An 18,992-nucleotide genomic window follows, 5' to 3' on the forward strand; every position below is an offset into this window, starting at 1 on the left:
TGGCCGTGACCTAAATAAATGTTGCTAGATTGATTCTTCTCAAACCCTGGCCTGATCATTTCTGTCTGCTGCTTGAAAACCTCCACCAACTTCCCAGAACTCAAGGGACGACACAAAGTCCTTTAGCATGGCATCGATAGAGCCGAAGCTGGGCCTGGCCTCCAACTTCTCCTCGCTCATGGAATATCCTGTGGCCCAGCAGTAGAGGAACATTTTCTGTTCCCAGATGTGCTATGCTTCTGTGTACCTCTGTGCCTCTGCCCATAATTTCTTCACCCTGCACCCCCTCTGCCCCATGCAGCTTTGCACAGCCCTCTATCAGACGCCCTTTGTCCCCTTCTTAGGTTCAGCACTGTCTGCAGATCCTCCGACCTAAAGAAAGCATTTCACCTGGAGCCCAAATCTCTGCTTTACCTGCGAATCCAGGTCTTCCCCTTTTAAGCAGAGGTTGGCATCTAGAACATTGAGTCCCACCAGCAGACCAACGATCACCATCCCCTCTTCTTCCATCATCAGTGCCTCGGGTTCATAGAACTCACTAAAAGAGATTGAAAGCAGGGGGCTGCTCAGGTGCCGCCTCCACCCACCAAGCCCTATTTTCACTTCTCAGCTGGTGGTCTGGCTGCCAGAGGCTCCCTGGATGGATTTCCTTCAGCCTTTCATTTCTCTCCTGCTGCTAGTGCTGCTGTTCTTTCTCTGGCCTTGGCTCTGTTCCTGTGGCTTAGAATGGGCTCCCTGCCTCTGATCTAAGGGTAACTCCCACGTTGGGACCCCGGACCCCAGTCCTTCTCCTCTCTTCTTAGCTCCTATTTCTACACTTACTCTCGGGTTAACAGAAGTGGGATCCCATAGTTCCCCTACATTCGAGAATAAAATTCCTCCCTCTTCTATGTGTCCCATGGGGCAAGACTGGTGGCTTTTATTTCCTTACTGCCCAGTCACTGCAGAAGTTTGCAGTGGGGCTCCATCCCCTGCCTATGACTGCTTCTGGTCCCCAATGATCTGCTTGGTCACCACTGTGTGTGTGTGGATGAATGCATAGGAACTTATTGTCTTAAGAATTAGTTCCTGATGACAAAATCTGTACCTCAAAAGTTACTCAGTGTAACTGTGCTCAAAGTACAAAGGACAGAAATATTTGAAATCAGTATTCATCATGTAAAGATACATTCAATAAGAGGCCAGGGTAATGAAAACAATGAAAAATTTTGGGTGGCAGCACAGGCTATACTGTAAAAGACATTTTTATCTCAATTAGATAAGAACATTAACTCTAGAGAGATTCTTCCCTTATAAATACTTATTCTACAGAAAATTCTTTTCGTAATAATTTTTTGCTTATAGTTACATCAAATATGAGCCAGTCATAAATTTCAGAAGTAGCCAGTTAGTCTTTATAGATGCTAAGAGATGTAAAATTTTATAAACTGGATGTGGAACCCTAAAATAGGTAATACATTACAAAAAGCAGGGTTTTAAAATTGCCCACTGTATCTAGTCTAAAGTTATCCTGTTATCATCCAATCTAATAAATACGATTTTGTTGAAACCAAATGGAGAACATTGTCAGTTATATAATCTTAGGTCTTTTTGAAGAATTATCTTCAAAATGACTTTTCGAAATGAAAATATAAATCTTCATTCATACTGACTTTCGGATATCAATGCTCAAAAACTGAAATAGCACTATTTTAAAACTAAGCCACAGATTATTTATGTTAAACAATAATTTGAATAAAAGCCCTATACCTTATAGACCCTTGTTTTAATTCAAAATGAACTACAGAACTATGTTCGAATTCCTTAGCAAAAGACAAGCAAAGACAGGTGATGAAATACCTTAAGAGATGTTTATTGTCAATCAGCACTTTCAGATAATCTGCCAGTTTCTTTTGCATGAGTGCGAGGTAAAGCCAAGCTCTGCCCCTTCCCACAGCTGTCCTAGAATTCAAACAGAGAATTGAACTGGTGTGGCATAACAATAACAAAGAAAAAGAACTGATTTAGCCAAAGAGAGACAAATATTCACACTTGTGAATGCAGAGAACATGGTAAGAATAGCTGCTCTGGAAGCTGGTGAGTACACTGTCTGGGAAGGTCAAGACACAGCTCATGGCCTACCTCTGGGTACTGTTTGAATTTTGTATCATGGGCATGTATTTGTTTTTTCTGACAAAAGAGAAAAAAAAGCTTAAGCCACAAAAATCTGATTTCTGGAACAAATACAATCAAATAAAACTCTGAGTATATTAATAAGATTTCACAGGGAGCCAGGACATATTAGATTAGCTTTGTATAACAGTCTCTCAAAAGATTAATACATAGAACATTGTTAGTCCTTGTTAGAGTGCTGAAGTCTCACAGGGTTTCTAAGGCATTAACTCAAAGGTGCAATTTTGTAAAAATTGTGGTAAAACACACATAACATAAAACCTACTTTTTAAGTGTATTGTTCAGTAGTGTTAAGTACATTCTCATTGCTGTGCAACCAGTCTCAAAGGTGTAATTTTGAAAAGGCCTGCTTTAAACATTAGAAGGAAAAAAAGCCTCTCAAGTTTAGATCTGACATTGTTTCAGAAAAAGATGATCCTGTTCTCTGCACAGTAATCACATGTGTAACATCCAGGATAGTGTGGAGCCTCCACAGCAGATAGGGCTCTCAGGCCTGAAGCCTTGCAGTGTGTCCTGGGTGGTCGCAGGAGCCTGGCCTGGTAGGGTTAATTTAACTTCAACACAAAGGTTCTGAACAACCCCGCATTCCCCACAAATAAATGATGTTAAGCCAGAATCAAAAGGAGAGAAAATAAAGTAGGAAAAAACAGTGTTTAATGTTAGCATGATGTAGAAAATGGACACTGACACATGCTGCTCAGTGAGAGTTTAGACTGGCACAAGTCTAGCAGTCAATCTGATGGCTGCTGGTTACCCAAACCCTGCATCTAGTAAGGTGTCCTAGGGAATAGTTTAGAATATCCATAAGAAGTAAGTTTGGGGGTGGTCACTACCGCACTGTTTGGATACTGAGTTTTCGAAGACAACTACAAAGCCCACAGAGACATTAAACAAATGAGCTATACAACAGACTGCTATGTGCCCATTTCAAAAATGATGTTGTAGATGGTATGGAAAGGGGTTGAAAATCTAACATTAAATGGAAAAAAGGCCACAAAACAATATGTACAGTTTAATACTTAAGTTTTCCCGTTTCCCTTAACAGTATATTAATGTATAGCATTAATATACTGTTTTTAGTTTAAGTTTACTTCCAAAAAACACTTTTATGAACATGAAAACAAATATCAATTCTTATTTTTTCTCCCCTTTGTATAAAAAAAACACTAACGTGTTATAACGTCCCACAACTTGCTTATGTCACAGGGCTCCACAGCAAAGGACTCAACGGGATTTAGTGGGTTGCAGAGTTGAACAGATCTGTGTCCTCTTCCTGGCTACCACTCCCATCTTGCCAAGGGATCTTCGGCAAGTTACTCACCTGTCCTAAGTCTCAGCTTCCATGTTTGTCAATGGGGATACTAACAGCTTTCCTAGAGGCTTGTTGTGGATGACTAAATGAGATAATGAAATGTCCTTAGCATAATACCTGGCATGTGGCACACCCTTAGCCAATGTTGGCTATTATTATCACCTGAAAATGGAACCAGCTGGCTCCTCAGAAGGGTCAGACAGAGGCGGGACAGTCACAGGGGCTCTATTGCATCGGCCAAGGATCTCTAGGACCCCTTCTAAATGCAGACTCCATGATGGCACCTCCTTTGTGTTCTGTCCAGTTTTTGATTTTGAGCCTATGATTGGGACCCGAAGGGCAAACCCAGACATGGCAAATGATTTGCTAGTCTCAGCCCCTTTCCAAATGTCCATTGTCCTGGAGTCTAAAATCTGGCCTGAATCGTATTATCCAGGAAACTGTCCTGATGTATTGGAAGCAGCAATTCCAGGAGTGTAACATGGACTCCTTTTCTTCTGTCATGGCTCCTCATGTGACAATAAGTATGCAACCCATTTGACCTTGTGTTACAAGCTGGAATCACTGTCTCCCTTTTAAAGAAAAAGAAACCGAAGCTCAGAAACGGGTAAATCTTTTATCTGGATAATGAGTAGCAGAGCTGGACTAAAGTCTAAGCAGCGTGTGGCTCATGCTACATTTTGTTCTAAAATAAAATATGTTTTTCAGCAAGAAATTGAGAAATATGTAAATATGAGGGAGTTTTTTGAAACATCCAATCACTGTAATGACTTCTCACTCACTTTAATTCTGGCAGATTTCTGACGCTAGTGGCGATATCTGATGCTTCTGGGCAAAGTTTCTCCACCAGCTCCAAAGGACCAAAGAAAGATTTATTTTGGCCAATAAAACTCTTCTTAACTAAAAGGGAAAACAAGTGTTATTTGTAAAAACAGGTTGAAAATGTCTGCAGGGGCCCACAGTCTCTTTCAAAAGCCACCTGAATGCTTCAGATTTAATCTTTCCATTTAATCCTTCTGATTTAGTCTTGGGGACAGGGAGAGGCCAGGTAAGAAATGGGCTCTCCCCTTCTCTGGAGTCAGGGACTCTCTGATGTACCTACTATGCTCTTTCTCCAAGTATTTATTGCCCATGAAATAAAACAAGTGTTTCATATGATCACTAGTGAGATCCTTTTTCTTTCTCCTTCCTGCTCAACGCCGAAATAAATACCTGATTTCAAACAAAAACCACCACCATCCCTCATCTGAACTGCTGCAATAATCTCCTAATGAGTCTCCCTGCTCCTAACATTGTCACCTCCCTACTCTGACAATCTGTGCTCCACATAGCTGGAAGTTCTTTTAAAAATCTTAAGCCAGATCATGTTTTTTCCCTTGTTTAAAATCCTCCAAATACTCTTAGGATAAAATCCACTTCCTCACCTGATCTATTATGGCCTACATGATTCAGCCCTTCCCACCTCCCTTACCTCACTTTTGCCCCCTCAGCACACCTCAGTCACCTGATGTCGTCCTCAAAACAAGGTGGTCCCACTCAGGACCTCTGCACCTGTTTTTGTTGTTGTTTTGGTTTCCCCATATCTTTGAATGGCTGTCTTCTTCCCCTGTAGGTCTCAGCTCACAATTTCACGTCTCTGGAAAGAACTTCCTTCTCATCCTAGCTGAAATGTATTTTCCATGATTCTCTATCATTTAACCCATTTTGCTTCCTTGAATTTGTAGCATTTTGTAATTACATTGCTTTGTTTCTCCATTTATTTTGTCTCCACCTCTAGAACTGTGCTGTCCAAGGTACTCACTAGCCTCATGTACTACTGAGGACTTGAAATGTATCTAGGGCAATTGAGATGTGCTGAAATGTAGCACAGTGGATTTTTAAGCCTTACTATAAAAAAGAATACAAAATCTCATTAATAAGGCTTTTTAATGCTGATTATGTGTCAAAATGATATTATTCTAGATATATTTAGTTCGATAAAATAACATAAAAATTAACTTCACTTATTTCTTTTTTTCTTTTTAACGTGTCTACTTGAACATTAAAAATTGCACATGTGGCTTGCATGGAAGTTTCTATTGGACAGTGCTGCTCAAGAATGTCGAGTCTTGTAGGCTGGGACCTTGTCTATTTTGTTCATTGCTGTTATCCCAGCAGCCAAAACAATGTGTGACACTGATGAATACATGCTAAGTAACATCTGGCCTGGCCTTCTCCATCTGGACCTCCCCACCCCCCCTCCAGGCTCACCTTTCAGCCCATGTTTGAGGCAGTGCTCCATCACCACAAAGAATTGCTGCAAGGGGGCATGCTCTGCATCTAGGCTGCGGCCCAGGCTCAGGGCGGACTGGAGCAAGACCTTAATGCTTAGTTTCATCATGTGCATCAGGTTGGCCCGCTCCTCCATCATCTGGCACTTGGAAGCTGTGGGCAGAAGCGAGGAGAGCTTCGTTAGTGGACTGAACGCGTGCTGGGGTGAGGAGGTTGGAAGCAGGGCAACTGAGGCAAGATCAGCCAGGCGGTGGCCAGGAACGCCCACGTGCGGGTCCGCAATCACTCGGCACCGGATCTCTGGAGGTGACAGCTGCACCTGGACAGCCTGGGCGTTGGGTCAGACTCCAAAGGTCTCTATCCCGCGGCTCTTCGGGTTGCTAGGGCGACGGCCCTACCAAAACTTGCCGCGATTGGCCTCTTCTACACGCGGCATCGCATTTCCAACCCACCCAAGAGCACAAACAACGCGAGGCTCTACCCTAAGCTAGGGGGCGGGCTGGGAAAGTGTTCCGCCCCCGAACGCTCCTATTGGACGGGCCCAGCCCGAGGCCACACCCACGGAGCTCGCGGCCGCCATTTCGCGCTCAACGCCGGTGGCGGTGGTACCCTGTTTTCCCAGGCGCTTTCTGGGGTCCGCTTTTTCGCCTGAGAGTGCCACCCTCAGTTCCAGACTTAAATTCTCGTTGTTGCCCATCTTTCGTCCACAATTAGTGGACAATTACAAGTTTTACAGTTTTATTTTTGTTAAACCGTTAGAGTAAAACTCAGCCGTCTTTCCTTTTCAACTCTAACCCTGTCACTTTGTTTTAAGTGTTAAAAATGTTGTCTTCGATCAGTATTAGCTACCCATGACAAATGCTTACAAAATGTTCCCCTCAAACACAAGAAACCGTCATTCTAGAAATTTGGTAAAAATGTAGACCCCCAAATAACAAAGTCTTGGCGGGAAAAATAACGCGGGGCGCGGAGGGGGCCCTCCTTCGGCGGCGCGCCCCTTTCCGCGCGCGTCAACTTCCATCTTTCAAACATCTGCCAATTGGGACGCGGGGCGCGGGGGCCGGGGGAGGGGGCGGGAAAGAAGGAGGGACTCGTCCAGTTTTAGTTTGCTGTTGTCTGATTGCTACAGAGGTTAATTGTCATGTATATTGTCTCCTAGTATTCCGTGAATTGCTTGTTAAATCTTGTATTGATCTGTATATCCTTTGTTTACCTGTTTTTATTTCATTAAAATGGAAAGTTAAAAGAGCATATATCTGTGTAGCTAAATCAAAAAGAACAATAGTATGACAATTTGTAATAAAGGCATTAATACTGAGACGAGACATTCTGGGATTAAATATTCTCAATTCTCTTAGCAAAATCTAAGAAGACAGCTGCTGGAAAAGAAAAATCGGTTTAAACATTTATTTCCTCAGTTGTGGAGAGAAAAATGGGTTAAGTAAAGCTTTTGGGTAGGGATGGATTATTTTTAAATTTTGAGAGAATTCCATGTATTAATTTATATGTTTCAAACTTCAATGACATGGATGATTGGCAAAGGAAATGATATTGTAAAACCTCATCAAGAGGAAGGAGAGACCTTGAATCGCACCAATAACTAGAGCAGCAATTTGTAAAGATTTAACCTTAAAGAAGTCCCTGGACCCAGGTCTATAAACCCAGTGGTCTTCCAGTCAGATTATCTAAGGAAGTTCGCCAGGGCTAGGGAGGCCCACATATTTTAAAGAAATCGATTTCCAGGTCTTCAGTTTCACAGGTACGTTTTCTCCTAGTTTACAGAAGAGCGTCAATTTTCTCCCTAGCCCATATCTTCTTGATGCATTGACCTGGGGTGCGGAAAAGTCCCACACCACCACAAGGCGGTGAAGCTTCCTTTGATGATCAGTCGAGTCACCAATAACAGGAAGAGCTTCCAATCTCATTGTTTTACTGCAATTAGATAAGGAAACCTAGCTGTGGTGGGGTGGAGGGTGGAGGTGACCTCTAGACCTCTGCGGGGTATCCTTAGTTTATACAGTTAAAAACATTTCCCCCCCCCCCCACAAATACAAATACATGTAATTATTTTCAACCCGTCTCAATACTCAATACCCTAGGATGTGCCATTAACTTGATGGACATGTTCTATGAATTAAATGAGCCCAACCAAACTGTGGCTCCAAGGTTTTCGTGAAAATAGATTTGAAGTAAAATAAGTCTCTTTGTAAAAAAGATTTTATCAGCAAAAGGTGTAATGATATCAGCAATGTTTAGATGTCCCCAACCATTCTGCGTGTTCTGGGTTAAACAAAGTAACTAAGTGAAAGAATTAGAAGCATAATTATCATTTGATAAGTCTTGGTAAAGCCTTTTTTGGGGGAGAATTTCCCAGAGGTTGAGAAATTTATTTAATATGACGAGGGTGCATCCTTTTTTACAAACGATTTTCATTTGCTTTGAACAAAAATAAACAAAAAATAATAATTACTGACATTATATCAACATGATTTGGGGCATAAAACTTTAGAAGGAGATCACAGACTTAAGCAATATTGCTCTAATAAAACTATCCATTTATATTTACATGAAGGAGATTTCTCTGGGATCACATTTATAAAAAACAAAAAATAGAAATAAAATTGATGTTGAGTGCTAGCACATCTTATTAGTAAATCATATATACCCATCTATGGATATGTGCTAATTAACAAAACCAATACCATTTAGCTAATTAAGCAATTCCAAGAAAAATTTATGTATGTTTATAAAATTATATGCCTTTTATCAACTGAGTATTACTAATAATTTTAATGGTAATTCATTCCAGAAAGTTTTTATACACTTAGAACTTTAGTCACAAGAAAAGTTTATTAAATTTTAATTTATTTACATATTGTTGGCTGAGACATATGGGAAGACGACCAATAAAAAATTTAAAAACGTGGAAGTGAAATGGCAATTCGAGGAATAAAAAAAGGGGAAAAAATGTAAAATTAATTAAATTAATATAAAATTAAATAAAATTAAAATTAAATAACTTGTTTATTTTTAAGATGAATGTAGCGCTTATCAAATTATTATTTACATACCACTTGATACACTCAAAAGTGATGTAACAGTTTTATTTTAAAAAGTCAGTATTAACGATAAACCAGAAAATGTATTCTAAAATTTAAAATGATGAAGAATTGTATATGTCAACTTTAAAAGTTGAAGTTTTTTTTAGGGAGTCATGTGAGCAAAAAATGTGAAGACTATTGTTGTAGATGGTCCAAATTGGGTGGCAGTTGATCCTACCACTGGGAACACAGCCACGTAGCCATCATCCACATCCCTGCTGAATTTAGTCACCCATTCCTCTTCATGCTCAATTTAGAGAGTTAAGGAAAGTTTGAGTTGGAAGGATCTTTAAGCTGTTCCATTTCTCAATTTTACTAGCTTTGTGACCTTGGCCAAGCTAGTCACATCTCTAAGCTTCATTAATAATAGTTCAACACACAAAGAGAATGTCACAAAATTCTACACTAATTAAATTGCCAAATAAATGGTCTGATCAGGGATCTTGACCCTCGTAAAAGAGGGGCCAGGCCTGTAACCTATAGAGTGTCGCAGAGAGAGGATGAGCTGGAGAGAACATGTGAGAGAGGAGAGGAGGCATCTGAAAAAATACAAAGGAAAGATCCTGGAGAAAAATGTAAAATTAATTAAATTAATATAAAATTAAATAAAATTAAAATTAAATAACTTGTTAAAACTGATCTCTCCCCTCATTCTGTCCAGTGCTCTCCAGCTAACATGTTTTCCCATAGCTACATCTCCCACCTCAAGAACTCTCCAGCTCACATTTGTTGATTCACGGCTTGCCAACCAACTAATGTTCTTCCTTATCTCTGTAGCTGTGTAGGAATAACAAGACTGTGTAAAACAGCTTATTATGTTACAAACGGGGCTCAGCCTTTGGCTAGGAATCCACTGACCAGGTGCACGCATCAGTAAGTGCTGCTCTCTGCTTATAGCCTGTCTCTCTATTCAACAATCCTATAATGGAGCTGATAATGCCAAGGTCACAGGTTTTACAAAACAAACAACCTGTAAGACCTATGGTCTGGAAATTCCTCCCCGCTTGAGCCCTCCACCCAAAGCTCCCCCTCCCTATCCTGAGTTAGGATTAGGCACATGTGAAGACTCAGACCAAGGAATCACGTACCCTTTGCAGGGACTCTGTAGAAGTATATAATCTGTAATAAATCTAACTAGAGCGAGCTCGTGCATGGAGCTGTTACCCCATGTGCTCCGCCGGCCTAATAAATTCTTCCTCTAAAAAAGTTGTCTGAGTGTCCAAATTCCTCTGTTGGGTCGCTTCCTGTAACACATGAAGCCAGACACCCTCTTGCTGGAGGAATGTTGTCAATAGTGTCAGATCAGAGTTTTTAAGAGAAGCTGGTGATCTAGATTTTTATGTGAAACCTAATTGCCTTAAAAATTTTTTTTAAAAACTGTTTTCATGCTGCGCAGGGTAGGAAAAAAAATGCAACTACCAGTTGCAAACAGCTCAAAGGGCTGATGGTTTGTTGTAATGTTTTGTTGAGATAAGTATTCAGGAGGAGAAGTGGGCTGTATAGGCTTTTTTTGTTGTTGTTCGGTTTGGATTTGAATTATAGAGAAGTGACTAGATTCTTACAGAGTTGAGTTTTAGTTATGAATAGACCGTGGGTTTCTCGAAAGATCTTATAATTCAGTATGGTGTTATTTTGTCCTGACAAGGAAGGAAACCATTATTTTATACTTTCCTAATTTTCAGAAATTTTCATTGCCATTTCAATGGCTAACTTAAGAAGTTCAGCAATGTGAAGTAGGAAAAGTTACTGTGCTTCATTTTGGAAGGAGCTGCACCACAAATAAAATTTCCCATGGAAGAGAACAGAGAAAGGCATAATACGTATCATTTACCTAATGGCAAATACATAATTTTAAAATCAAAGAATGCCATTTTCAGTGAGTACCCATGTTCAAGACATTGTGGCAGGCATGTTAATTCCAAAAATGTGTTTTGTTTTTAGGAGGAGGCATCATTCTAGAACGCAAGATGTGGAACCTGGTGTGTATGTCCTGTGGTTTGTGTGAAACCTGTGTGTGTGTGTGAAACCTGTGTGTGTGTGTAGAGACAAAAGGATGTCTACAAGCACAGACACTCTGTAAGACACGAAAGGCTTGGAGACAGTGTCTAGGATGGAGGACGGCCTCCATACGGAATCTTCTTTAGTATGGTTTGACTTTTTTTTTTTTATCACATGCATTTATCTTAAAACAAACAAACAAACAAACAAACAAACCAAAAAACCAAACAAGACAACTAAGTGAACACAATCGCTGTGATATGCTGAGCTTCTAGATCGCAAGTGGGATAACACTGTAAAACAAACATTCAGAGCATTTCATGACATTCCACAGCATTTTTCTTTAACCCAGATCACCAAAAAATCTTATCTGGCAAGAGTGCTAACATGTGACCTTTGCTTCTTCACTGTTCCCTCTGAAAAAACTGTCCTCATTGCTGTGGCAGATCAGTGGGAGAGACCAACGAGTTGGCTGACGCCAGTGCCACGTCTTCCCCCAACCTGCTGTTCTGAGACCTCTGCCCAGCACGATGCCGAGAGCAATGCCCAGGGTCCATTTCCTCTCCCCATCCCCACTGTCGTCCTACCGAATGGCTTCAAATTCCGGTTACCTTCAGGGGCTAGCCATGCAGCTCCTCCCAGCTGTTCCCCACGTCAGCCTTTGGTAAACCATGTTCATGATTTTTGCCAGAGTCAAGAGGTAGTTACTTAATATTTTTTTTACATTGTCTAATTTAAAAAATCCATATGTATATGTTATGGCATTTTACTTATAAAATTATTTAGAGGTGCTGAGGCATCAAGGTGTCATGACTAAGAGCATGGGCTTGAGAGGCAGATGTCTTGGTTAAGTACTGGCTCTGCCATTTCTGAGTAACTGGGTCAAGTTGCTTCCCTTTAATTTGGTCTTCTGTATAAAATGGGGATAATAATGGCACCTATCACATAAGGCCGGCTCGTGGGTAGAGGCAGGAAGTCAGTCTCCCTTTCCGGGTCCTCAGGCACTCCTGTAGGGATGCTATCTGTATATGGTTGGGTGGGTGAGAGGTACCTGCCCAGCTGCCTGCCTAGGCATGGGAGTGGATATCCTGCCCTACCCTGAGATTCAGAAGGCATGACCCGACCCTCCCTGAGCCAGCAGTGGTCATGGAGTGGGGTCGGGAGGTATAGGGAGAAGCCCTAGGGCCGTTCGAGTAGGCCAGGGCAGCCAAGAATGTGTCCCAAGAAGGCAGTGGAAGGTGGGACTACACAAGCCTGGCTCCCAGACCCCCACACATTGCTTTGTTCCACTGGACTTCACTTAAAAAACACAAATTCAGGCATACAATTACTATGACTATCAAGCATGGGTCAATTCTCAGTGCCTGGCCCTATGTGACCACATTAACCAAAGCCTGCACTGATTACACACTATAAAGCCAGTCCTGCTATAAAATTATTGAGGATTAAATGAATTAATGTATGCATAGATCTAAGACTAAGATCTGGCTCCTAGGAAGCACAATATAAGTATTGGCTGTTATTTATAGCACTACCATAAATGGAAAACAAGTATTTTTCAAATATGCATTCGTTCGAATATTATTGTTAGGCACTGTTCTAGGCACTAGCATATTTTATTTATCACTGAACAGCTAACATTTATTATTTGCTTACTATGTGCCATGAACTATCCAAGAGGCCTCCAGAAGACCCCAGGCCTGACTCTGGGGACAGTCTGCCAGTGGGTGGGTACAAAGACATCCCACTGACCCAAAAAAAGTGGGGAGCTTGAGGGAACCAGATCCTGGGTTGAACAGGCTCTCTCGTTACCTTCTCCGCCTTCTTTCCATTGCCAGAATCTCAAAAGAAGTCAGATTCTAAACTCTACTCATTAACCTTTCTTAACCACTGAAATTCTCACAATTCACTGTTCCTGTGTCAGTGTTGACTTCTGTAGCAAATTGTCCAGTGGACAGGACAGAATCAAGAAACCTCCAGGGCACATTATTGCTTCTTAGAGCTCCAGTGTTTAGTTTAGTCAGTACTGCCCATGGAGAAGAAAGTGTTCTGTGTGCTATGCCATATGCGGCCACAAGCCACATGTGGGCTACCGAGTCGCACATTGTTTCCGTCCTTCTCACTAATGTGCTGAAATTATTCTAGACATAGGGCTGAAAAGGACCATACCAGATCATTCGGTGAATCAAAAGTCCTCACATTACATACTGGAAAGTGCGCTGGTGTGTCCAGTATACAGAGAAGTTGCCTGCAACCACACCTCCTGACTTCCGCCTTGGTGCCTTGACTCAACCGGGCGTGTGGGTGCGCTGTCACCGCGCCGGAATTTTGAGACTGACGGCAGAGAACTTAAGTGCTTTTAAAATGCATACGGATCAGCTAAGCTCAAACTCGAATATTTCCTTACGGTCCACCAATGAGAATAAAAATGCTGTCTGGGGAACAGAGTGAGATTCGCCACGCCACCCCACCCAATCCCACGTGTGGATCTCCGCGGCCGGCAGCCCGGTGCAGAGAAAACAGAGAAGTCAGGAATGTGGACACTTGGGTTTCGTACAACTCGTCTACCAGGGTGGCGCCAGCCCCTCTTCTACAGCCAACTGCCGCGGGCCCTGCCGGGAGCAGGAGGGGCGCGCCCGCCGGACCTACCTGCGAGCGCCGCGCCATCCGCGCCGCCGTCCGCGCCTCCCAGCCCCGCGGCCGCGCGCAGCGCACTCCCGCAACTCGCCGACAGGTTGCCGGTAGCCCTGCGCGCTAGGGTCAGGATGGGCCCCGACCAGCTCTCTGCCGACGCCCGCCTCCTCCCGGCTCTCCGCAGCTCGCCCGGGCCCGGCAGCTGGCTCCGGTCCACGATCTCGAACTCTTCTCCCGGCTCCGGCTCCGGCCCCGACCCCGGCCCTGGCTCCCGCCCCGACCCCGGCCCTGGCTCCCGCCCGGCCAGGGAACCGTCTCCCTCGTCGGCCATCTTGGCCGCGTCACGTGCCCGCGGCGGGCGGGCGTGAGCTCCCGCGCCCTCGTTGTCCCGCTTCCTGTTCGCGACGTTCTCCTTTTTCGCCATCCCCCTTTCCTTCCTTCCACTCTAAGTAGGCTTGGGACGATACCAGTGCTCACTTGGGAAGCGCCCGGTGCCCACCACCGAGTGGACTTGTTTCCAGGAAGTTACTCTCCCGCGTCTCGCTGCAGCCGGACGCTGGGCCTGGTCACACAGCCCCCAGGGCCTCAGTTTTCTTCTTGACACTGGTTCCTCTTATTTATTTTCATTTCGTATTTTACTTATTCTACTTCGCCATTTTTCTGCAGCAGTCTTCGGAACAAGTCCTGAAAAGGGTGGGTGAGGAAACAGGCGAGGCAGGAAACAGGATTTAAAAAATAACGAGGACAGCTTTATAGTTAGGAGCACACTGTGGTGGGTTGGAAATCAGAAAGTCTAGAGTTTGCTATTAGCTAAATGAGGACAATGACAGAACCTACCTCATTATTAAATAAGATTTTGCAGTAAGGAGCACAAGGCAGATGTTAGTAATTGTAATGGCTATTACCTAATGATGTGGCTTGGGCAAGACACTACTTGTAGGAGTTATGGTCTGTTTTGTCACTTGGAATAGAAAAATTTCCAAAATAGAGGCTCAAGTTTCATTAGTATTTGACACTTCGCAAAGTGCTGCACGGGGACCTCAACAAACCAATAGGACTGTTTAGTTTGACTCCCAGAGTGCTTAAATTTTAAATTTAAAAATTTCAAGTTGCAGATATTTAGAAATCCAAAGATTTTGCATGAAATCTGGATTTGGGCCTTCCCGAAACGTTGGAAGATTTGGCAACTCGGTGGAGTGTGCAGTGGCAGTCTGTTGAGAAGATCAGGTTCTCTAGGCATCTTGGTCCAGCCCTATTTATTAGTTTTCATTATCTGCCTGGTCGTGTAAGGCCAGCTGTTTACAGTAGGGAAAGGAGTGAGTCGAGAATTGTTGGGGATGGTGTTTGTCACAGTGATGGAGGAGTGGGTTGGACATGAGTGATACGTAGTCTGGAATGACAAGCAGTTGTCAGGATCCTTCATGACTCTGCAGTGCCTGGACAATCACTTAAGTAAAAAGCTTTGTAATCAGAGCCTAGAGCCTAATTCCATTTTGCACAAAAAACGGACTTTTTTTTTTTTTTGGTTGGGAGAGAGTTTTAGTATTGTATGTGGCTTAACATAACAAGTTTAACTCAGAACAGTTTTTCATCAACATTAAATGCCCTGGCTCTAAAGTGACAGGCTTTACTTATACACATTTCATTGGCCAAAGCAAGTCATATGCCACCTTTCACGTCAAGAGAGAAAGTTCCATCCTACTAGTGTCTGGGAATATTGGTGAGCAATGCGGCGACTGCCAAAAATGTACTCTGAATTTTTTCAGATTGAAACAAAGTTGATTTGTTCAAAACCTAATAGTTATTAACCAATTTAGAAAACTGGTCACCCAGAATTATGTTGCTTTTGGTATTTGGGATGTTAAGACAATGCCTCTGCTGCCATACTCATGGGTATTTTATGTAAAGGTACAAATGTCTGGTTACATTTCTTTTAGTGGTAGTTGTGCCTCATTTGCATATAGAAATACATGTTATAGGCTTATTTCTCTTTTATTACAGTTAGAACTTTATATTAATTTTATTTTAATATTTTTATGGTGACATTGGTTAATGAAATCTGGCAAGTTTCAGCTGTACATTTTAACAGTAAGGCGTATATATTTATATTGTGTGTTCACCTCTCATAGTTAGATTTCTTTGTTACCACATATTTAACCCCTTTTACTCCATCTGCCTTCTCCCATATTAATATTTTGAAATTTTGAGTGTTAGTAGGTTTATTATCTATGAATTTCATTTCAGAATTGTAAATGGGGCACTATAAAATGTATGATAGGGTAGACAATTGAGTGTACAGGAAATTATCTTCATTCTCCTAGCAACAAATAGAAATTCTAAGTTCTTTCAATTTTCATTTTATCTGAGATCAACTTTGGAGAAAACTTGGTAAGAGGGGTTTTGGTGAAGAGGATGTGTTTGATTATGTTAGGCCCAAATAGTAAAATATAGAAGACACCTGAACACATTTTCTATAATTTACCGTATGTTCAAAATTTTCTACAATAAAAATCCCACCCTCAAAACATGTGGCATGATTCTCCCTTCCCATGGCCCCCAAACTTTTTTTTTTTTTTTTTTTGCCATTGCCCTCTGCGTGGTGTGTCCCCTAGCTCCTTTCTTGTCTCTGCTCGGACCCTGTTTCTTATGCCTTGGGGTTCATCTGCCTCCTGCCTTCTCCTGAGTGTGATTCCACACTTTGCCCATCACCTGTCACTCTTGCTTTTTCTAATCTTTTGGAGGATTCTTATCTCTCAAATCTGGCCCTGACCTGCTACGCCAAGTGCCACTGCCCAAATGGATACTCACCTGTTTGCAGTCACTCTCCAGGATGTTTCCTTGTGTGTTGGGGCTGCATTGCCTCCGTTCTGTCCCTGACACCCCAGTCCTTGGACTTCCAAGGGCTCGGGGCTGGTTCTGTCACCTTCCTGCTTCCAAACCTCCCTTTGCTTCCCCATTGCAGGAGGCTTGGTCTTGTCTGTGTGCTGCAGATGTGGATTGCTCACTTTTGTGTGGTCTAGCAATTAAGCTACACGGCACCCCAGGGTGGTTTGGTGATTTGCCTGAGCCTAAAGCAGTTCCCAAAGACATGGATCCTCTTGGTCTTGGTACTTCAGTTGGCCCATCAGCTCAGCATGCCTGGGGCTTTACTAGTTTTCCCACATGTACACAGTTTACCTTGTGTTTGGCATGTTATAATCTCAGAGATCCTGCCTGTCAGGACATAGTACCTTGGTGCCAGGAATGGCCAGTTAAAGTCTAATCACTTTTCTGAATAGTGCAATATGAAACACACCCATTAGCTATGACCCTCTGAGGTGATGGAGATGTTCTAGGTCTACGCTGTCCTGTCTGGGGCCACGAGCCCCAGGTGGCCCCTCAGCATTGGCAGTGTGGCTCATGAGACTGAGGAATAGAATATTTACTATAGTTAAACTAAACTGAAATTCAGATAGCTCTGTGTGACCACTGACTATTGTGTTGGACAACACAGCTTTAGATCTAACTTAGAGGTTACAGAAAATAGAGGGGAGAAAGGTGGAAGTGAAACAGCCCTGTAGTAAACGAGATTCTTCCAGAAGAGGCAATGTCTTCTGGATCTGGCTGAAGAGGCAACCTGATGGGACTGGAATTACCTGCTGGGTAACATGCTGGGAAAGACTGGTCTGTCAGTTGGGGAAATTTGAATATGGACTGGCTATGAGATATTACAGAATTATTGTTAATTTTTTAAGTATGAAAATAGATTGTGAGTGCATAGGAAAAGACCTTTATTTTTTAGATCTGCATTAAAGTATCAAGTGGTAACTTGTCATGATATCTATAACTTTAAAATGCTTCAGCAAAGAAAATAGATGATGCAAATATGACAAGAGCCTGACAATTTTTAAAATCTAGGTAACAAGTACAAGATAATTACTACATATTCCCTCTACTTTTCTGAATGTCTGTTTTCATAAGAAAAAGTAAAATGTAAAAAAGTGAATCCATATGTAACGGGAGCTGATATTTCAAAAGAGTAAAAAATCATTACAAAAGGCTGGATTGCGATTTTTTTTTGAAAAATGAAAACAAATTAAGAAAATAAGTATAATTTATTTCACGTTTAACATTTAGAATGTTTGCAACCATGTGCACACTCAGTTGGCTACCCTATCACATATGAATTCAGAATGAATAAATGCTGATTTTTCTGCACAATTTTTCTGAAAAAGTACATGATATCAAGATATAGCATCATTCATTTTACATCTAGTTTATGGTCGACTCAGAGGATCCAAAGCTATTTAGTCCTCATCTTATTTCTCAAGGCCTCTTAAATCTATTGATAGACAATTATACCCTTTTTTGTGGCCACATATCCATTTTTGTATGTCTTTACATGTAGCTAGTACTCAGGCTAATGGGCCAAAGTGGTAAAGAAATTATCCCATCATTTACCATGCTGTTCATCCTTCTGGATGCTTCCTTGGGATGGCTCAGGAAAACAGAAGCCACTTAACGGTATTATTACTTTATACTTTGAGGCTATCTAATAAAAATAAAACTCATGCTGTATTTTTAACACAAGTTGTAATTCATTATATTTTTAACCATCCTGTTCTGAAGCTCCTATTAGTTCGTCAATGTTGGTTTTCTCTTCTGCCAACATCATGTGTCAGTGGCTTCGTGGGAATAGAGTGGGATCTGAACGTTGCTTTTGTTTACTCATGAAATTGTGCATCCTGAGCATGATCAAGTTTCACTGCACAACTGGTTGTCATTGTAGACATCTGAGAGTGGCTAGGGACTGGCTGGCCATCTGTGCCACAAGTGGGGAATGGTGCCTTGGGGTTCAGCAGGAAGTGAGCTTTGAGTAGGGACCGATTTTACAAGTGTTAATCGAATTTATAAGGGGAAATGCTATATATTAGTGAATATTTTAACATGAAGAGTTTTGCTTTTTAAAATGCCCTTGTAACTGCAGGGACTTCAGTGAAATATCCGCAGGTGAGAATATCACTATTTTGAGTTCAGAATGTGGAGCCTGTTGTGGTGGCTGGAACCGAATGGAATTTAGGGACTGTTGCTGAGGTGACATCAAAGCTTGGCAGTTTAAAGGTTAATCACCTTAAATGGAAACTGTCCCTACTCACCACACTCATGACACTACTTGCCCAGAGTGGTGCAGACAATGGAAGGCTGCCACCATCTGACTCCACATCAGGGGCCAGTCGCTAGTCTGGGCCTCTGGTACTTCTGAAAGCCTGGCTGTCAATTGGGGAGTCCCATGCAACCTTCCTTGCATTTGGTCATTTGCTAGAGTGACTCAATAACTCAGCAGGGCAACCAAATCAAAAGTTGTGATGGTAATTGTCCCGGCCCGCGGGAGAGTCAACGAGGACCCTATGACAGAACGGGGAGGGGAGGGAGACAAGACGACGCAAAGAATGGAGACAAGACAGGCTTTCTGATCAAGTCTCATTTATTAAGGCTCGCTGTAGGCTTATATAGGGCATGATCGG

The 18,992-nt window shown here is 42.3% G+C and overlaps 1 protein-coding gene across 2 annotated transcripts in view; it reads right to left on the reverse strand.

The window, feature by feature from the left end:
• The window catches only part of RUFY1 (RUN and FYVE domain containing 1), a 44,031-nt gene extending 30,201 nt beyond the window's left edge, over nt 1-13,830 (reverse strand). Inside the window, exons 1-5 of one of the 2 annotated variants that reach the window (XM_016147727.2) lie at nt 13,504-13,830; nt 5,735-5,908; nt 4,267-4,384; nt 1,840-1,941; nt 415-538 (exon numbers count right to left, since the gene is read on the reverse strand). In XM_016147727.2, coding sequence (XP_016003213.2) covers nt 415-538; nt 1,840-1,941; nt 4,267-4,384; nt 5,735-5,908; nt 13,504-13,819 — 834 coding nt within the window. In that variant the 5' untranslated portion in view covers nt 13,820-13,830. The remainder of the gene's footprint in view (nt 1-414; nt 539-1,839; nt 1,942-4,266; nt 4,385-5,734; nt 5,909-13,503) is intronic. The other variant, XM_016147728.2, reaches the window with a different exon arrangement.
• Nucleotides 13,831-18,992: the final 5,162 nt, after the last annotated feature.

This window comes from Rousettus aegyptiacus, unplaced genomic scaffold (assembly GCF_014176215.1).
Source record: "Rousettus aegyptiacus isolate mRouAeg1 unplaced genomic scaffold, mRouAeg1.p scaffold_m13_p_7, whole genome shotgun sequence".
Taxonomy (NCBI): Eukaryota; Metazoa; Chordata; class Mammalia; order Chiroptera; family Pteropodidae; genus Rousettus; species Rousettus aegyptiacus.